Consider the following 21,002-nt stretch of genomic DNA (forward strand, 5'->3'; position numbering starts at 1 on the left):
GGCCGGGCTGTCGCGTGCTGCAGTTGTGGCCGTGGGCGGAGCGGGCGGCGGCGGTCACGGGAGCCAGAAGCCGCCCCTGGCGCGCGCTCTGCCTCGGCTGGACATGCGTGGCTCGAGGAGACGCAGCCCCCGGCTCGCTCTGGAGGCTCTGCGGCAGCTCTCACTTCCACGCTCTCCCCCGAGAAAATAGAGGGAGCCGCTGCCGGTTGTCTGCACTGCGGGCGTCCTCCTTGCTCTTGAAACAGTTGCTTCGCTTCGTTAACGTCAACCAAACCTGCAGCTGCAGGGGCTCAGCGCTGGCAGCTCTGCAAACACAAGCCCCTCCGCTCGAGAGGGCTACAAGGGGCAGGGAGGCCGAGGGAAATAGATGTTTTCAGCTCCTGTTTTTACTTGCACGTGGTTTGCATGAGAAGGCCAGCGGTGGGGCTGGGGATATAAGGAGGAAAGTTGGAGAGGATGCACTGCGCCATTGCCAGCATCTCTGCCTACAAGTCTTCATGCTGGAGCGGGTGTCAAGAGGGGCTGCAGCAATCCTGCCCCAGGCAACTCAGATGGTGGAGGTGGATGTGCTTTCCTGATAACTGGGAGGCCTCTGCAGTGACATCCATCCACCTTAGCCAATTTATCCAGCCAGAAATGGTAAAGCAGGTTTTTATAGTCTTTCATAGAAGCAGCCCAGCTGCTTGGTATTCATATTGCATACCCTACCCCCACCCATCCTCTTGAATCTATTCCCTTCTCCAGGGTAAGGCCACCAGGAGAGCAACTGGTGGGTTCTCCTGCAGTCCACTTCTTACCCATTATGATTTCAGAAGATCCAGCTTGTTTCACGGAATTTGCATAAGGACACACATTTCACTGCTAAACTTCTAGCAGATTTTATTTGTATATACATGACTGAGACAGCAAAAGAGGTAATGGTGAAGCGTCTGTAGTACAGATACTGGTACTTATTCGTGCCCATAAGCGTGATCTGTCCAGTAGAATGAGGCTAAGAGAATACTAAAAGTAAGCAAAAAAAATGCTAGAAGACAATATGTGATGCCACATCCCTCCCAGACAAGCTGAGGGATGGAGGGCAAGTGGGGACAAACACTCTGCACTGCAGAGGGCTTGTGCTGCTTCCTCCCTCCCATACCATTATTACCTTTACAAGGCCCCCAACACTTCCCAACAGACCCTCCTCACCTGGACTTTTCAAGTACAAAAGCATTTTGCTCCTGAGATAAACATGCAACAGTACAAACACAAACAACAACATCTGAACTTCTGCTTTGGGCAACTTTTCAGTTCTAGGCATAGGCTGGGAGTGGGAAAATGAGGACATGGGACCAGTTATATAAAACAGAAGGAAGCTGCAGGACTAGGGAGGGCAGCTACATTGTGACCTCTCTGGAAAAGACATCACAGCAAGCAATAAAACATGCCGAGAGCTGCCATGTTCACAGATTGTTACTCCATACCATCTATGATATTGGCTTTACTGTAGGAGTTAGATATATTCCAGCAATTTTTGACAAGTTGCTAGTGAGGATCTGAGTTGGGCAAACATCCTTTCACAGACCTCTCCAGTAACTGTCTCATCCATTGGCCCCATATAAATGCTGTCTAACACCTGAAGGGAAGAGGTCTGCAGCCATGCCACAACTCAGGGTTTGGTCCTCTGCAGGGGGCAGAATATTTGGTACAAACCTGCTGGACAGGCAGAGGTGCAGGAGAAAACAAGTTTCAGCTGTTGAGGCAACTCCTTTCCTTTTCAACCCTCCCTCCAGCTCAGAGAAATAGTTTGCACTGTCCCCATGGCAGATTTCCCTCTTGTAAAGGAGGCAAGATGAAGCCAGTTAATGGAGGGCCAATTTTTCAGAATTGCTGCATATGCTACATCATGGAGCCAGGCATATTTTAGGTAAACTGCATCTCTACATAGACCCATTCTTCAAGTGACGGCATTCAAGCATAGTTTCTAATACATTCCAGCCCAGCCTTCCGCAAGTCGAAATACAACGGCTGCCAGCTGAGAAGAATGGCTTCAGATCCCACTGAGAGAGCAAGGTAGTCGGTGACAAGCTACAGGGCAAGCATAACCCCAAGGTCATAGCAGGAGTGGAGAAGGAATCCACAACACTATTTTCCACAAGACAGCACCAGCAACCCACACAAATCCCTGTGCCTTTATGTGGTGAAATAAGCCCCCTGCTACTATCCCACTTGCAAAGTATTTATCTGAGGAAGCTTTGTTCCCTTTTGCCCATGTTTGTAAGTCCACTGAGACCAAGATACAGGGGAAGAAGAAAACAAAACAACAAAAAACACTTTTGTTAACAGACCTACACGTTCCCACTGCTAGAAGATCACGCTATTGCTAGAAACTGACTGGCTATGTATTCCAGAAGGTGGCAAAGCTGGTCCATCTTTCTACATGAGGACAACTACACAGTTCATACTAGTTCTGATACAGAAGTTCACACTGCTGAGCATGAAATGTCAACAAGCTCTGAAAAGAGAACAAACTCTGCTGTTGCAGTACGACAGGGCAGAAAGGAGAATCTATACATTCACCTAAGGTAGTTTCGACTGTGTACAATGCATGCAAAATGGCTGTGTAGGAAAGGGCTGTCCAGAGAAGTGCCACCAAGACCTTATACTCCAACACCAAATAGCTGTCCTTACGGCCACTTCAGCTAGTCCCTCTGAAATTTAAATGTAGGGACATATGCATTTATGAACTCTGAGGATGCTTACTTTAAGGCAACTCACTTCTGCCTCCCCATGGTGCTTTAACCAGCCACAAGTCTGCTTCCCAGGGCGGGATGTGGGGAGGGATGGAAAGAACCCTTTATTTTGTTCTTTTTGTAGTCAAATCAATGATATACTAACCTGTCTGGCACGGAGGAACAACTGGGTAGCTTCAGAATCCAAGACAGATTCCCTGCCCCCCTCCCCTCCCCTTTTTCCTTTTTAAATAGGCATGTTTGCCTGAGGATGCTACCAAGCAGGAGAAAAGGCAAAATTACCTCCTGAGGATTTACCAAATCAGAGGCAACACTAAGAGCTGGCAGATTACCTAGAAAAGAGGCTAACCAGAGACTCTCCATTCTTGCTATCAGGTTGGGGGAGTGAATGATAAGGGAGGAAACCTATTACAGTGTTAACAAGAAATGCTCAAATCCTGGCCATTTTTGGTGCTACATTTATTAAAAATCTCTTTAGCTCCATCCATAGCAAAGTAACATTCCCTGCAAAACAAGATGAAACAAAGCTTACCTCAACCATGTACCAGCACTCACTTTAGTGAGCTAAAGCATGTTGTGTATTAGCAGGGGGCAGGGGTGGTTTTGTCAGGCTGATTTCATTCTCTTCCTTGCAAGATAAGTAAAACTGAAGTCTACCCAAAAGTGATTGGATCTGCAAGTCTCACTCTGGCAAAAACTGGTGTTATAGATAGACAGTGAAGAGGAATAACAAGCAGGGTAATCTGCTTGGAGAATCAGTCCATAGATTTTGGAAGCATCTGTTCAGATCTGTTTCTGACATCAGTGGAGAGGAAGTCTGTGATAAACCAACAGTGTTTCCCTGTTTAGCCCAAAGAGCAAATTCAAACAATCATCTCTGTCTTATTGCAAAGAGCAGCTGGTGAAAACTACTTTCCTCATGTGTGGTAGAGCTAGCTATATGCTTGCCTTGCTAAGACAGCTTTACTGCTGCTGTCAATTTAAAGAGAAGCACCAAGTTGCAGAGGCTGATGCAGCAGCATGCCCACATGGTGGGACATGGACAAGGCTGGCAGAGAGCTACTCTTACCAGTGCCACCTGGACTGACTGTTAGTTAGGAGAGAGTACCTTGCATTCATCACAAGCTCTATCCACCTTTTGCTCTACTTATGTACAAGGATTTCAGCTGCTACTGCCCTGGCAAGAGCATAAAGAGCAGTGTCAACTGAGTTTGGGCTCCTCCGACTCCGACTGAACAGTACACTCTCCCCAAGCTAAGGCCTCCAGAAGTCTAAATCTCCAAGGGTATCTTTACACATGCTGGGGTGCAGGGCAGGGGTGAGGGGTGGTGCACTTTATAATTAGAGTGCCTCCAAAAGCCACTATAATTAAAGCGCCTTCAGCATCGTGTATTCAGCATCCTGCACTTGAAAATGGCAGCGGGGGCATTTTACCTAAAGCTCGTTTGATAAGCTTTAGTTAAAAGTGCCTCCACTCCCATTTTCAAGCATGGGGGTGCTGAATACAGGACATGGAAACTAGTGGAGTATGTTAATTAGCACTCTCCAGCACACTGCATTAATCAACTCTGCTCTGATGCATGCTAATTACCACTTGTTAGATCAGACATCCAGCATGTGTATAGGTGCTCAAAAAGCCTAAAGCCTATGCAAAGCCACGAGAAGGCTTATTGCTATTGCACACTGCTGGGCTTTGCAATCATGTCATGTGGAAATGCCAACATTCTACATTGCTAACAAAACAAGACCTTGAGTATTTTTGGTCTAAATGAAACACAAACAGCCACAGATATATAACACCTGTTATAGTCACAGGTCTTGAAAGAAAAAATCCTGGTAACAGTCAGAAAAATATGTTATTTTCAACACAATTTACAGGCTGTAGAAAATCTCATCTGTAGGGTCCAATGGGATTTTTAAAAAGGACTCACAAGGAACCAAACTTTACCGTTAGAACAAGAACAGCATTACTTCTAGAACATCTCCTTTACTCGTCAGCTTGATCCTGGAGTGAGGCTATAATACAGGGACTATACTGGACCAAAAATATGATACAATACATATCAAGATGTCATGTGGCATGACAGCCATTTTTAAGCTCAGCATTAGGATGGGATCAATGGGAGAGATAAGGTAGGGCTGCATAGAAGACCAACTCTGATAACTAGAATAGGTGGCAAAGGGAATGCTGAAAGATGAGGTGATATGTAGGGGTGCTCCATCCCCTGTGTGAAATGCCCCTCTTTAGAGGTACCTTCCACAGAAGACACCAAGGAAAACGAGGGGCATTAAAGGAGAAAGAATACCAGAGTCAGATTTGACTGGTCATTGTACATAAAGAGCAGTCTTTGGGTGAGGTAAAGCCAGGGACATTAACTCCAGATTTCTTCACAGCTATCTTAGACTTCCCTTTCTTCCTTCAGTGACTGCATTTCCTCTAGCTAGACTTGTTTCTGTACTAGCCACTCCTTGAGGAAGCAAAACAGTCAATATCCTGCAGAATGGGGCAGAAGGAGTAACCCAACAAATGTAATGTCATAACATTATAATCAAGAACCCTAACATCATCTGAAGGCTGGAAGGGAGCAACAGCTTTAACTGCACTCCGCAGAGCAGCAACAAACAAGGACAATGTTAAGCTCCAAAACCAAATTTAGCAATACACCCCCACCCTCAAAGAACAGCTGTAACAGAAATCCAAGTTTCCCATTCCACACTGCCCCAAACCCCACACTGCAGCAATTACAGATGACAGCAACTCAGCAAGAATGCTTCCCCATCAAAGTGTGTAGCCAAAAGGCCTAGTGCATTGCTACATGCAGAACTACACACCCATCAGCAGCAACTGTTTTGTTACAGCTGGGCTCACTCGAAAGGCCACAGAAATGCCCAGGCAGAGTTCCTCTGCTACCTAACACCAGGAACCACAGGTAAAGCACTTACCTTTAACTCTGAGGTTGAGTTGCTGTACTAGTTTTAGGAGGAGAATCAGTTACTTGCTTCCTTGTTCTTTTAAGTTCCAACATAGAAATCCATTTGTGAAGGAGTGGTGCACAGATTTAAAAATGAAGCTAAACTTTGTTCTGTCCAACAGAGGCATGAGACACCAATGCTTCACTACAACAACCAGGCCAGCAAATAACAGCTCCCTGAAATTAAGCTGGACTATGATTCCAGTGCTTCTAGCTGCAGGGTCACTTTGGCAGCTAGGCAGCTGCTTCCATTCACAGAAGAAGGACCAATTCCAGCACAGGATCAACAGTCAGCACAAAGGCTATGACCACTGAAGCCCTGTCACAATAATCAAGACTGTCGTCTTCATTTTGAAATTTGTTATCCACCCTCATCCCCTCACCCTTCTTTTCTACTGCCCCAGCATTAGTGAAAAAACTCTGCAAAAGCAGCAGTGGGAGGCAAGAAAGCCTTGTTCCAGCCCAATTAAAGGAAGACAACTATTTTGTGCTGCAGCACCTGGTCTGCACGTGGCTAGGGAGATACTTGCATGTGATTTATTAGGCCTACATTACACAAATGGAGAGAATGAAAATAGCCTGATGAACTACAGAGAATAGATGGTGGTTGTATTAATTTGCTCTTGACACTAGTGCTAGTCAGTTAGCTGAACTCTCATTGGGCCAGTGCAGTGAGGTGTTTAGTATCACAGAAGCCTCACGTTTGCCTGCTAGCCCTAAGCCATCACTACTGATCCTGCCCAAGTTTAACAATCAGTTACAAAAAGTGGCAGGGGAAGTAAGTGACTAACTCTGGAGCAACCCATGGTTTGTGGCCATTTCCCCTCTGCTGCAGTCCTGCATTGGGGTTCATTTGGTCATTTATTCTTGCCTGTTTGGGATGATTAGTCACAGTGCCCAAACGGGAGAAGATAAAGGCAGTATCAAAAACAGACCTCTCGGTCAATCACAACCCCAAGGCAGGGTTAGCTGCATTAATACAGCCAGTACATAAGAACAGCATGAATGTGCTGCCTTCCATCCACTCCACAGATACTGCTGGCTCTTACTTTAATGAATGCCCATTCCAAGTGACGGAAGAGAAGTTCAATCTGGAAGTTCTGCTAAGAGCTTCGAAGGAGCAGTAGCAATAGAATCCTAGACCCACCTCCCATCACATCCTACCCCATCTGATGAGCTATCTCCTCCTCTCTCTTCTGTGGGCAGGTCCTCCTTCAGAAGGTAGGGCCAAGTGCAATACGAGCCATCTGGTAAGCAGGACAGCAGAGATCCTCACGCATGCCTCAGCTCTTTTGTCCCAGGGTATATTTAAAAACAGCAGAGCAATACAATCCTCTAAAACCAAAGCTGTTTGTTTTTTCCTGCAGTAGTAGGTGGTCCTGTCTGCTTCTGCCACCAGAGTATCAATGAAAGAGCACAGTTCAGACTACTGGTTCTCATCACGCATCTGTTCCATTATGTTGATGAGGCTTTCCAGCCCAAATACATAACCCATGTCAGGTCCATCATGCACAGTGGGATCATCCCGAAAGCCCTTGAATGTGCTGTGTGCGAAGTCAATCATGCGCACATCCACCTTAGGCTGGGCTGAGGGGCTAGGCTCTGTGCTTGTGCCATCCTGCAGACTCTCACAGAGAGAGCTGTCCACCCGCTTCAGGCGCATCTCTGCCCTGCGCTCCAGAAACATCCCCGCCCTGCTGTCCTTCCCATCATAAATGATGAGGAGGGAGCTTGAGTAAAAGCGGTAGGAGGCTTGCCTCACCAACACAGCTTTCAGGCTCCGGAGTTTGGTGAGTATAGGTTCAAAGAGGTCCTTGCGCAGCTCTATGCCATTGTGGAGATACTGGTAGAGGGCATTGCGGAACCCTTCAATGGAAAGGCCACGGCCGTAGTATTTATTCCTGCATAAGTAATGGCCTGTATCCAGCTGATAGACCTAGAATGCCAGAGGAGGCACATATTAAATGGGAAGCATGACGAGATCGTAGTGATATGCAGAAGGACTAGACTGGGCTGCCCTGTGTTGCAACAAGAGGAGATTGTCCTGTCCAGCCACCACTGCTTAAGCGATGTAGCATAAAATAGGACTGGCTAGTACCTTTAATGCTCCTGATATCCCAATATAGAATGTCAGCAGGGCAAGGGGTTCTGCTTGTGTGAATGATAGCTGCCCAGCAATCGGCATTTCCCAACTGGGGGCAGATCTACAGGTATCTAGTGCAGCAACATCTACTGGTACAGCAACATGCAAAGTGCTGATACAGACATTAAATGTATAACCATGTGGCCCAGAAGCAAAACTGTTACCCACTGAGCCACATGGCTTTCCAAACCTTCATGGTCCCTCCACGTAGTACCTACTTACTGGTTGCCAATCAGTGTGGTGCATGTTTAACCTGGATCACTCACTGCTGCATAATCCTGAAAATAGATTTAGACCCCTAAAAAGGACAAGTCTTGAATAAAATAATAAGGGGGGTACTCCATCTCAGCCACAGGGTTGGATATCAGGTGCTACTGGACACAAAACCTTAAAGACACCGCTGTTCTGGCTGAAAAGTCAAACCGCTAGACCAAAAATATGTAGGCTTGCTGGATTTTAGCACATCTTCAAAACACTGGGGGGTATTTTGCTAATGTACAAAAGTAGGTCACAGCCTACATTATCCTAAAAAAAGTCAGATCCCCTCACTCTAGTCAAACAGACACAGAAGCAATGTCTTGAGCACATGCTCTATGAAACAAAGCAACATTTACAATCAAGGTGCCATGCAGCTTAACTGAAGGATGGAAGTTCCTGTGCCTAGTAAAGAGTGTTCCCTTTGGGGGCTCCTGCAGTTCTAAGCAGGAGTGGAAAGGGATCTATGCCACAGGGGCACTCCAGAGAGATCCCCTGGGAATACCATACCTGCATACCACAGACTCTCACACCCAGTGTTGCCGAGGTGCTCTGTTCACACTTCTTCATCTGCCGAGCAGCCTTCTCCTCAGAGGCATCGTCTCCGTGCTGCCTAGTCCCCATCTTCAGGTCTAGTACACAGGGAAACCTGAAATGGTGCACCACATTCTCCAGCAAAAGGAACTCTGGAAAGTGTGTCAAGGTTAGCACATCTGTCAGAGCTGCCCCCCATCAGCACTACCACAGCTGGGCTCAAAAGAGGCTTTGGGAGATGCTAGAGTTAAAGTAAAAAGCATGTGTGGGAAAGGAAAAAACATGGTTCAAAAACCAATACAGGAAAGAAACGGGGAACAAAAAAGCAGGAAAGAAAAGAGAAAAGGCTCAACAAAACGAGAGGAAGCAGCTACCAAGACAATGCTACTGGACAGAAATACACATCCAGGCTGTCAGAGGAAAAGAAATTGAAAAGAGATGATGTAGTGAGACAGGTAAGGCCTAGCCAGTGGATATAAGCCAGAGTTAGTTAAAACCTCATCCATCTCCCAGGTCTCTGCCACTGCCGCCACTGAAGGTTCATAGTGGAGGAGTAAAGGAAAAGGCCCCCAGCACTTGACATAGTTGGTCACTATTTGTGCTAGCTGAGGGGAAGCATGTACTCCAGGTACAGTAGCCTGAGTGCTAAGTGCTAGCCACTCCAGGCAAAGGTGTGAAGCAGAGGCAGCAAGCAGCACATGGCTCTGCTTTCTAGAGGATACTGTAGAGTTTTCGGTCCTTGGACTCTGATCGCATACGGCTCAGCTGTTGCTTGTGACATCGCAAACTCCATGGGTTATAGCTAATCTTTTCAGAGCTAAGACCACTGTTTCCATCCAGCATCTGAAATGGAACATCTGAATGGATGTGCAAGTCCATCTTGGGACTCTTCATTTCCTGGATGCTGTTGGAACAGAGAAGAAAACAGATCTCCTTGGTAGTACTTGTATGCAGCAGCTGCCCTTTCAGACACAAATTAGACTACAGTTCCAGAGTGCTTATAAAGGCACAAACAAACATATCATCCCATCAGGCAATGTTTCCCTGTTCCTCTCCTACTATATACCTCACACAACCCAGAAATGCCAGCTTCCCTGCAGCAAACCAACATCTCTAGGTAGCAGAACAATGCTTTTCGGGTTTCAGTTTAAACCGCGCCTGTGCTAAGTTTACAGAACGGGGCTTAAAGGGCACTACGCACTCAGAGATCAATGGTGGTTATGCTTTCACATACTAAGATAATAGGGAACAGACAAGTATTCCAGACCTCTCTGCAAACCTGTCTTCTCTTTCATACTTGGATGGAGCTGTGTTTAGCTATTCTGCCTACACTTACATAAGAAAAAAGGGGGGACAATCCATCTGTGCAGAGGTTAGAAATCTTTGACTCACTTTGAGGCACAGGACAGCTTGCACTCTGAAGTCTGGCTGGTCCCATTCCATCAGCACAGTCCTTTGCTTGGGCTGCTAAAAGCTCAACAGACCTGGCAGAGATGTTTACAACTGCCTGTCAATGTCCCCAGTGTCCTGTCTAAGGGAAGAGATTCCTGACCCAAGGCTCAGGTTATACATTAGCCAGTTGCAAGAACTTCATATCAGAATACTAAGCAATCCAGGGCCTTCCTAGCAGCAACTGTATAGCACTCAGACTGCTCACAATTAGAGCAAGCCAGGCATTCATTCTGCCGGCACTACAACAGAGCCACAATCTTGTGTCAGATCTTAGGAGCTTGCACTAGCAGACAGCACAGGCTAGCCAGGAAAGTGCAGCCCTCACAAAGGAACTCTGAAAGGTTTTCAACTTTAGTAGGGTGCCCCAGTGAATAGAAGAGAGTTCCTTCAACAAACCTTAGGAATGCACAGCAGAGCTGGCCTTTTCACTAGGACACACCTGACTCTAGCGTGGTATCTGGAAAGAGCTGCTGCCTAAAAATGGGGCAATCCTGTGGCAGTCAAGGGTTGGTACAGAGAAGCAGGAATGTGACAAAAGTCCTAAAAGACTCTGCAACCACTAAGATAGCAAGCATGTGACATTCAGCCTAGCATGTGCAACTGCAGAACTGTCATTAGGGAGCACAAAGCTCACAGAAGTACATAAAAGTGGCTTCCCTAAAAGTTGTGTTGTCCTCAGCCCAGTCCCTTTACCTCTCAGTGCTGTCACTGGCCAACCCAGGTTTCTCCTCCTTGTGCTCAATGCTACTGCTGGATCTGTGAAGGCTCCTGCGTGAGTGTTTGCGTCGGGGCTGGTCCCTCTCAGGCATGTCATCCTGTTCCAAAGTCTCATTCTCCACAAAGGGGTATGCTACCAGGTTGATGTAGCCATCACTGTCTCCTTCAAAACAAACAGACACAACACCTGCAAGAAAAAGGCAACGTACATCAGTTCAAACAACTCATTTCCCAGCAGTCCCTTAACAGGAAACAATGAATACATGCAATGGAAAGGTAAGAACTTTCAGCAGAACAGATATTGAAGCAGCATGAATTGAGAACCATGTAACAGGGCTGAAGAGACAAAGCCCTGCAAAGAGACTGAGATACTTCCACCTAAGCATCTTGCAGAAGGAAGATCCCTCAGACACAATATACCATGCATTCACTGGCATCTGTCCATGGTATGAGCTAGCAATTAGTAGCCCAGAGCTCCGCAGCCCTCAGAACTGAACACCTATGGCACCTGTACATGTGTTTAATTAATAAATTAAATAGGTTTATTAAGATTGAAATTATTTGTTTTAATTTGATACATTATTGTTTACAGGTGCCTTTAAATCGAATTAAGCTCAGTGCGCAATTCAAAGTACATTACACCAGAGGGAGCAGCATAACAATCCACCCCCCTGATCTTTTTGGTACTCAATTACAGAAGGGGGTGCAGCAATCCAGTAATCCCCTCGCTCCCAAAACACAACCTCCCCACCCCTCGAAGCTCTAGCTGCCCATACGGAGCCCCATGCCAATCCACTTACAAAAAAAAAAAAAGCACACCACATCCAGAAGGAACTTCATAAATTAAAGCCTTTATTTACTATAAACCATTATTTATATACTATAAAAATATAAAATATACTATTTTTTGTTTATTGCTTTAAAATAAATGAATGAATGAATAAAAACAGCCAACATAAATAAACTTTTCCTCAACTGGATGGGGCCAGCTGGACAGTGGCATCTTCTATTTCTCTTGTTACCCTACTATTTTCTATTTCTATTATCTTCTATTATCCGTTTCTATTTCTACCATCTTCTATCTTCAGTTTTCTTCTATTTCTAATCTTCTAATAGTCCTGCAGGGGAAGAAAGAAGATGGGTTTTGGCCTATACTCCCAAATCCACCTTCTTCACCTCCCCACTACAGGCTACAAAATCTCCCATGGGAGATTTCTCCAAGCATTATGTCTATCAAAGTCTATGTATCACCCAGGATGCAGCATAGCCCAGGGGAGGGGTCTGGGAGGATACCTCTGCCATGCATGTCTTTTCTGGAAGGCAATTATGACAAAGACGCAAGTTATCCCAAAATATTAACATGTTAACATGTGCGAAGGCACACCCCCTCAACGGCAAACTTACCACGTGCTGCACCTGCTGTTGCATCCCTTGCAATGCAGGTGGGTTCTGAGGTTTATGTGGTTGAAGGGTGTGGACAGAAGGAGTGGAAACATTACCACCATAGGCAGTGGGGGCAGTAGAAAAAACATCACTATATAAAGAGCAATCATGGGGGGGGGGGGCAGGTAGACTGGGCTATGTCCCTCCATGTTTCTTTCCTTCCCTTGAATAAAGCAAACCAGCAGCCAGACTCCATTTCACAGTGCCCGTGTGGCTGTGGCTGGTTTCCACGGACACTCCAGCAGCCGCACTGTGATAGCATGGGCCTGGGGTTTCTATGGAGACTGGGCCACATGTGCTGGCAGTTCATGCAGCCACATGTAATTTTGGGGGTCAATTTGCCCCCCCTACCAGCCCCCTCTGGCAGGGTACACAGCATGGACCTGCACTGCAGCTGGCTTGGCATCTTGCAGTGGTAGCAGCATGGTCCATAGGTGGGGCAGAGCCGCAATCTGCAGCCTGCATGCCCCAGGCCACATAACCCCTCTGCTCCCTACCACTGCCAGCTGCTCTGGCCACTCCCAGGGCTCCAGCATGGTGGCAGCCTCCCACCCAGTACCCAGCAATTGGTCCATACATTAATCTGCCTGTGTGAAGGAGATCTTCTCGACACAAAGGGAAATTTTGGCACCCATTAACCCAGGGGTGGGCAAAATGCAGCCTGTGGGCCAGATGTGGCCCACCAGGCCATTCTATCCAGCCCGCAGGGCTCCTAAAAAATTTAGAAAATGAATATTTATCTGCCCCTCGCTGCCTGTCATGTGGCCCTCAATAGCTTGCCAAAACTCAGTAAGCATCCTTCCACCTGAAATAATTGCCCGCCCCTGCATTAACCAGTCTTTCCATGACGTGCACTTATTATGTACTAGCTCTCGGTACAGTCATACCCCATGGGTGCTCCTGGACTTTTAGGAGGCAGCCTTCCCCACCAACCTGGACTCCTGCACAGTCATTCCACACAAAGCCCCGGGCAGGACCCTGACATGGGTACCAACCTGGGCCACTTTGCCGGCTAACATAATCGCCCAGAAGCGCTTTCATTAACCCTTCACAGCATATAGCTAGCCTAGGTCCAGGGAGCCTTGGCTGGAGGGGGAACATGCCAAGCCGGGTGTCAGGCACTGAGTTGTACAGGGGGCCTCCCACTGGGCTGTGGCTCCAGCACTGTGCCTGGCAGCCTGACAACAACAAACCCTTCTTCCCCACAAGGTGAGCATCTCCCTCCCCTCCACCCATGCCCTGCCGCAGTCCCAGTGGCCGGTGGCTATTCACATTTCAAGTAACCACAGAAAGCTGCAGCTGCTGATAGGGAGACTCCCACCCGTCCCTCCACCACCACATCCTCCTCCCCACCACTATAGACAATGTACAGGTAGTCCTCAACTTAAAATGTTTTGAGTTACAACATTTTGCACTTAGAATGTTTATAAATTGACACCCAGTTTCAACTTTATAACGTCAGTTTCAACTTACAATGCTTGATCTGATTCAAAGGCACGCCAGTGAACAAGTTTGTTGCGTTGCTCATCTCCCTGGAGAACATCTGTCCAAACCTCCTTGGACACTTTCTTTAAGAAAGCAGACACGACTCCAGAAAAACCTGCAGCCGAGACTCCTGAGAAGATTCCAGCCAAGAGCCCTTCAAAAAGTCCAGCCGTCACCTCAAAGAAGTCCTTCCAAATCAATATTATCGCTATTTACAATATAAATACATTAATGTAGCTATATTAGTCATCTATAATTGATCGAGTACAAAATTCTGGGGTATTTTTGGTGAAAATAGGGTATTGGGCCTTGGTTCAGGAACCAATCCCCCATTTGTAACATAGTTTCTTACGAGAAAATTGGTTCTGAGTTACGTTTTGAATTAAGATGTGGTTTTCAGGAACCAGTTGTGTCGTAAGTCTGAGGACTGCCTGTATTTAAGAGACAGAAAGAAGTTTTGTGTTGCAATGAAAATTTTATTTTTATTCAAAGAAACACTCAGCAGCAGCTACTGGGAACATATCCATCAGACTAGAGAAAACCAATTCCATCGGCAGCAGACATAGTATGTGCAGTCAGGCAACCCCACAGAACAGCTGCCCAACTACTGTCTCCATGCTGATGGTGTGGGGTGCTATGCGCTGCCCGCCCACATCTCTTACCTACCTGCAACCTCCCGTGATTCCTCAGCCCAAGACTCACTAAAAATCTCTCCCCTGATTTCACAAATATTGCGGAGTAGGGCTGTGCAAAACAGCACCATTCTGCTTTGACTTCTGTTTCGGCATTTCAACAGAACAGTGTTTCGTTTTGAGTTTCATTTCATTTCAAAAGCACTGTTCCCTTTCATTTAGTCAAAACTGTTTCGCTGTTTTGACACCGTTTCAACGCTGTTTTGCTGTTTCACCCATAGGCTATAATGGGGAAGCATGAAACTACCTATAACTTTATAATTTCTAGCCTGATTCAGATGAAACTTGCAGGGATGGTGTCTCTTTCTGAGGGCACGGAGCCTGCCAAGTTTCAAGGAGATAGGTGCAGAGGTTTCTGGGAAACTGCACCTCAAGGTGTTAACAAGCAAAACTCCTGTCACTTGGCTAGCAGTGGCAGCCTCCTGTCATCCGGCCCACAGATCTGGGAGCCTGCACCCCTGGGAGGGATGCGGGGCTCTGCCAGACTCCTCTCAAGGGTGTGGGCCCCTGATCTGTCTGCCAGATCACATAACAGGAGGCTGCTGCTGCTGCTGCTGCTGCCTGGGACCGGCACTGGGCACAGCCGGCACCCAGCACCAGGAAGACTGGTGCTGCCGCTGGCCCCAGGCAGCAGAACCAGCCTCCTGTCATCCAGCAGGCAGATTAGGGGGCCGCGCTCCTGGGAGGAGTCCGGCACAGCCCCCGCAGCCCTCCTGGGGGTGTGGGTGGGCCCCCGATCTGCCTGCCGGATGATAGGAGGCTGCTGCGGCCAGCTGAAACTGGCACTGGGTGCAGCACACACCCAAGCACTGGGAAGACTGGTACTGCTGCTAGCCCCAGCCGGCAGCAACAGCATGCTGTCATCCAGGTGGCAGATCTGGGGGCCCACACCCGTGTGGGCTGGGGGCTGTGCCAGAATCCTCCCAGGGGGCACGGCTCCCGGATCTGCGCTGGATGACAGGAGGGTGCTGCTGCCAGCTGGAACCAGCGCTGAAGTCAAGTAAGCCTGGCTTCGAAATGTTTTAAAACTTTCTAAACATTTTGAGTGCCCTTGTTTCCTTTCAAAGGCTTTTGTTTCGTTTAGATTTCACTGTTTCAAGTTCGAAGTGCATCAAAACAGCTTCAAAACGAAACACCTGGGAAAATTTCACACAGCCCCATTGTGGAGCATGCAGGCTGCCACTATAAAAGCCATGGGCAACTGGTGCCACCTCTAGTTAGCGACCAGACAGCAAATGGGGGTGGGGGGGCGGTCCCCACACGGCCAATCTCACCGACTGGTGGGGCGACCCCCACGGCCGATCACACCGACTGGGAAGTGACTGCAGCGCTTCATCCAGCGCTCCAACTCCCTGGCCAGTGCTCGCAGGGTGGGGCACCAGTGCTCCGGCCTGCCCCCCATACCCATTGCCTAAGCGGGGAGCACAGCCTGTCAGGGGGTACACCAGTGCTGTCAGGGGGTCCACGTGCACCCCCTACATGTCGCCACTGATAAAAGCCGTTATGTTTTCTCGCTCCAACTCAAACCTGTAGTTTAGTGACCTCCACCATGCTTTGAGGTGGCCAAAGGCGCATTCAACAGCCATCTTGCATTTGCTCAGATGACAGTTGAAAGCCATCTTTTGCGGGTTGGTAACCTGTCCTCCATAAAGCTTCATGAGCCAGGGCTGAAGGGGGTAAGCTGCATCTGCTATGATAAATGGGGGAACAACACCACCATGCATCACTGTACCAGGGGACTCAAGCCACATATTGTCCTTTCTCTATCAAACCAAGCACAGTGAGTTTCTAAACAAACACGCATCATGTGAACTGCCTGCCCAGCCTGTATAAATTTTAGTGAAAAAGCCATGGTGATCCACCACAACTTTCAGGGTCACTGAGGCAAATCCCTTCCTGTTTCTGAATAGCTGGCTCGCCTGTGAGGGGAATAACACAGGGATGTGTGTGCTGTCCAATGCACCCACAGAGTTAGGGAACCCCATGGCCTTGAAGCCTTCAGTAACTTCCAAAGGGTTACTGAGGCAAATAAAGTTGTTCGCTATGACATCCTGCAGCAGTTGGCATACCACGCAAATTGCAAGCCCAGCCATGCAGGGAGCCATGCTGAACTGGTTCCTGATGTCGCAGAGGCTGGTGGGAGTGGTCAGTTTCATGATGGCCATGGCCACCTTCTTGTCCGGCACAATGGGCTAACACATGACAGTCTCCTGCCTCATAACTTGTGGCCCCAGCATCGATACTATGTGATTAAATGTCTCTCTGGTCATTCAGAACATCTCCAGCCACTGTTGATTATCCCAAGTCAACAGCACAATTCACTCCCCCCAGTCAAAGCTGCTCGCGTGGGCCCAGACCCTGCGATTGCTGTTCCATAGGTTGATCCACGGACACCTGTCAGCCACCAGTTCCGCAGCTGCCTCTCAGTTCTCCCAATCCACTGCACAGGCTATTTGCCTGGTATAGCAAGCCGTGATTAGGTTCTGCCACGTCTTCGCAACTTAACAGAAGGCTCAGCATACCCTGCATTGTGATCAGCAGCTGTGTCTCTACAGTATCAACTGCATCCAAAGCCATCAACAGGTGATCCAACTCCATTCACTCCTCCTCACTCAGGATTACATGAAGCCATGTTGTCTGGCAGCACAAAGCAGAGTGGCTGTTTAGCACACAGCACCACCAAGGTTCACCAGGGATCATCTAAACAGCTAGGGCTGCTGAATACAATCTATTAGCATTATAACTGCCCAGATTTTTGCATTTCAGTACATACACAGCTCAAGAGGCCATGTCCTGGGTGTAGGCACACCAGAGGTTTTGGCCTGTAGTTGGGGGTGGGGGGTAAGGTCATGTTCCTCACGTCCACTGAGAACTGGGGTTTTAGGATGACCCCAGATAACCATCATATGCCCTGGGTGTAGACACTGCCATTTACCAGACCAATGAATAGGCACACCCAAGAAGTATCACCCCATAATGGTACCCCACCCTGGATTAAGCCAAGTTTGAAACATGGGTGTGTTGGGCCAGCACTATGTTTCAATAGTTCCCAGTAGCACATCAACATCTATGCCAGGCAACAAGGTGTCAGAACTATCAAGTCCTCTCACAGCCACTATGGTTCAAATTGACCCACACCCAATTTTGGAATAGGGCACCATTAACAGCCATGCTACATTTCTACTGCTGAACACACCAGACTCCCATAACCTGGCTACCTCCCCTAATTTAGTACTTAGGGTATTGGGCCCTCCCTGGCCCCCCAGAAATTCATCAATTGCTTATCATTAAAAAAACTGGGGTGTGGACAGCCAGATATTCAATGAATGAACCTCAGACTTTCCTTCCCTTCAGACCAGACAGAACCCCAGACCAGTTGAGCACTTGATAGGTGGTACAGTGGGGGGAAGGGGATGCGTACATGAAGGAAGAGTTGCTAGCCAAAGACGCTTGGATGCAATCAGCAGCGAGACATTATCATCTGTCCTTCCAGACAACAGGAGATTATTTAGCCCAGGCTATGCATATTACTGGTGCTTTGTTCGGAAAGGTCACTTGATCAGATTCCCTTGACGCCAGTACTGAGACACAGTTCACACCTTCACAGGTATGCATACATGGAATTTCTAAAAGAAGGTTCTTTAAACACATGTCTATATAACAGCTCAAAACCTTTGCCAGAAAGCATTTCACAACTCTGGTAATAGCAGATCTGGCCCTCTCAACTCCTTTTGGCCACAAAAAAGTTCTCGATGTTGATGCTAAAGAACAAGTCCAGTATGCAGGCTATGGAACAGGAGTCTGATACATCTATAAGCCATGGCCCCAACTGGACCTGGGAAGAACTTAAAGACTTAATCAATATTTGGTCGGAGGAAAAGATTATTGAGCAGCTGCAAAGTAGATGGAATAAGCCAGTGCATACAGCAATTGCCAACGAAAAGAAGGCGCGCAGGCACAACCAGGACCGGACAACAGTGCCACACCAAGACCAAGGCCCTGAAATATGCTTTTGATTGGGCCAAGGAGGAGAACTCTCATTCTGGGGCAACACACACAACTGCACCACTCTATGAGAAGCTGTCCATCACTCTCACCAAGGATGCAGGTGAGACTTGTCTCTGGTCATTTGGGACAGGTGTTCAGAAGAGCACACCTAACAAACTGACTGTCCAGAAACTCAAACAGGAGATATGCTGGAGGCGTGGGGCAACTACTTGCAGGAGCTGGTGGACGGGAACATACAAGAAGAGTTATCCTGACCATGCGCCCAGTCTCCCCGATACCTTCGGCGGTGAGCACAGAGAATGAAGACAGGTCAGATGAAACTGTGTTTTTCCTCTCCAACGTGTTTGACACATCAGAAGTTCCCGAGACACAAAGATCTTTTGTTTTGAAGATGCAAGAGGACCCGCAGCCAGGGACACCTAAGTATTGGGAAATGGGCATTATATCTACTTGTGGCACTATGGCAGGCAATGTTTTGCTTCCATTGGGATGGATATGTTGGGGGGTTTCTACAAGTAGCGTAGGTAAGGGTTAACCTTTTATTTACAGGTTGGGGATGAGATCTTTGACCAAAAACACTTTGTTTTCCAATTCCTGTTACCAGCTACTGCACCTGATGGAAGCCAGGGACGTGCGGCCGAACTGCAGACACTGGCTCACACTGGAGCAGAGCAAAAGCAGGAATTCCGCTGCAGGCAGCAATGCTCCAGAGACAGCATGATGGAGTCTTTGGTGGAGGCTGCGCAATCACAAGTGATCAGTGCAGATGACTGGCAGGACGAAGTCCAGGAGGTGTTTAGAGAGACTAATCAGAGGGAGATGGAAAGCAAGGCCTACACTAGAGAATTCCAAAAGGATCTCCTAGACCACACAAGCCAATTTCTTGATCTGGCCTTGCAGTACTGTGCATATCTCCAGGAGACGCATGAAATGATTAAGGATCGGTTCTCAAGCCTGTGAACAAGCCCTCGATTCATAAATGGAGCCCCCCCGGAAGACTGTACGTGAACTCCACTAGGCTTGCCTCTTTCCAGGAAGTCGCCAGTAGTGAGACCACTGGGCCTTTTCCCCCACCCACACTGCCTGCAACCAAGAGGCGCTCCAATTCCAGGAAAGCACCACTACGGTTTAGGGAACAAGTGGAGGTTCAGACAGGGGGTGCACAGCTGGGAAAGAAGACTATATGAGAGAGGGGTTCCTATTTGGTAATGCATTTTTATATACAAGAAATTGGGGAGTTGGCATCCCGTGGTATGTCACTGTCATTTAATTAAGTGCTCTGGTCTAATAAAAAGTATTTCTCATCCATATCTACTTCTGTTATTGGAAAGGGTTAATAATACTTGGTTCTGAGTGCTGGCTGATGTAAGCATAGCCAAACATTCCCTGGCTTGCTTCAGACATATACCAGTAATGAAAGTACTTCCACAGAAGTGGACAGTGGGTGGAGGGAGGGGGCACAGAACGGGGGTACCTTGGTAACTCATGGTGCATTGGAACAGAATTCCAGTAGTGGGAGGGGGCAGGTCTGACGTCAGCTGCCCACGTGGGCTGCCCCATTCTGTAATAGTGGCACTGGTGCCAGCAGCCAAAGGCAAACAGCAGGGCAAAGGTGGGAGCAGGGTCAACCATGTCGTCTGCACTCGCACCATGCACCTCCACATGTCCATGGCTAAAATAACACCCCCATGCTGTGCTGCCCCTTAATCAGCGCTTGGTTCCTGTCAGGGCTTAATAAGTGCTTGGGTGCCTAATGTGGACACCTGGAGGCACTTTCAGGGAGCCCTGCCAGTCCTGCACCCACCATACACGTGCCTGGCCACAGTGCCAACCTGTGCTATGCTCTCCCTGGCTCCCAACATTTCTTTTCATCCCTCCACCCTTGAAGCTGATCTGCAATTTTAACAGTTTTTGTAGTTTAAAAAAATTTAACAAACCCCTCTAGGGGTGCCTCTGTCAACTGCTATTGGTCTTGCAAGTGAGGAAAACAAAGCCAGGGAGTGTGGCTTGGGTATGTGATAATAGCCCGCATTGAAAAATAAAGTGCCAGCCCATCAAGAGGCAACAGCCTATCAAGAAGCAAAGGCCCAAAACACACCAAATGGATCCAGACCATTCCATGGCAAGAAACATAAAACCTGCCACCATATCTCCACTAGCCCCACAATTACACCCCACAACAGAACCGTCAGCATTCTTGGATCTTACAGCTGCACCTCCAGAAATGTAATATATCTCATCCAATGCACCAAATGCCCTCTACAGAAAATACGTAGGAGAAACCAAACAACAACTGTGTACCAGAATGAACATACACCTGATGTCTATCAAAGGCAAGAATACCCAATTACCTGTAGGGGCACATTTCTCACGACAAAACCACTCTCTTTCCAATCTCTCAGTTCTAATCCTCAAAGAGAAATTACAAAACACCTTTCACAGATAAGCCTATACATTTCACTTCATCAATCTACTGGATACAAAAAATCATGGACTAAATATAGACACTGGACTTATGACACATTACAACCTGCCTGACATCTGATTCACCAGGTACCTGCCGGATCTG

General features: G+C 47.7%; 1 protein-coding gene across 5 annotated transcripts in view; it reads right to left on the reverse strand.

The window, feature by feature from the left end:
- Positions 1–862: 862 nt before the first annotated feature.
- The window catches only part of IP6K1 (inositol hexakisphosphate kinase 1), a 102,080-nt gene continuing 81,940 nt past the window's right edge, over positions 863–21,002 (reverse strand). For 4 of the 5 annotated variants that reach the window (XM_019547498.1, XM_019547499.1, XM_019547497.1 and 1 more), the window contains 4 exons: positions 10,782–10,992; positions 9,359–9,543; positions 8,613–8,788; positions 863–7,640 (listed from right to left, as the gene is read on the reverse strand). In XM_019547498.1, coding sequence (XP_019403043.1) covers positions 7,131–7,640; positions 8,613–8,788; positions 9,359–9,543; positions 10,782–10,992 — 1,082 coding nt within the window. In that variant the 3' untranslated portion in view covers positions 863–7,130. The remainder of the gene's footprint in view (positions 7,641–8,612; positions 8,789–9,358; positions 9,544–10,781; positions 10,993–21,002) is intronic. The other variant, XM_019547496.1, reaches the window with a different exon arrangement.

This window comes from Crocodylus porosus, unplaced genomic scaffold (assembly GCF_001723895.1).
Source record: "Crocodylus porosus isolate Cpor-Errol unplaced genomic scaffold, CroPor_comp1, whole genome shotgun sequence".
Lineage (NCBI taxonomy): Eukaryota > Metazoa > Chordata > Crocodylia > Crocodylidae > Crocodylus > Crocodylus porosus.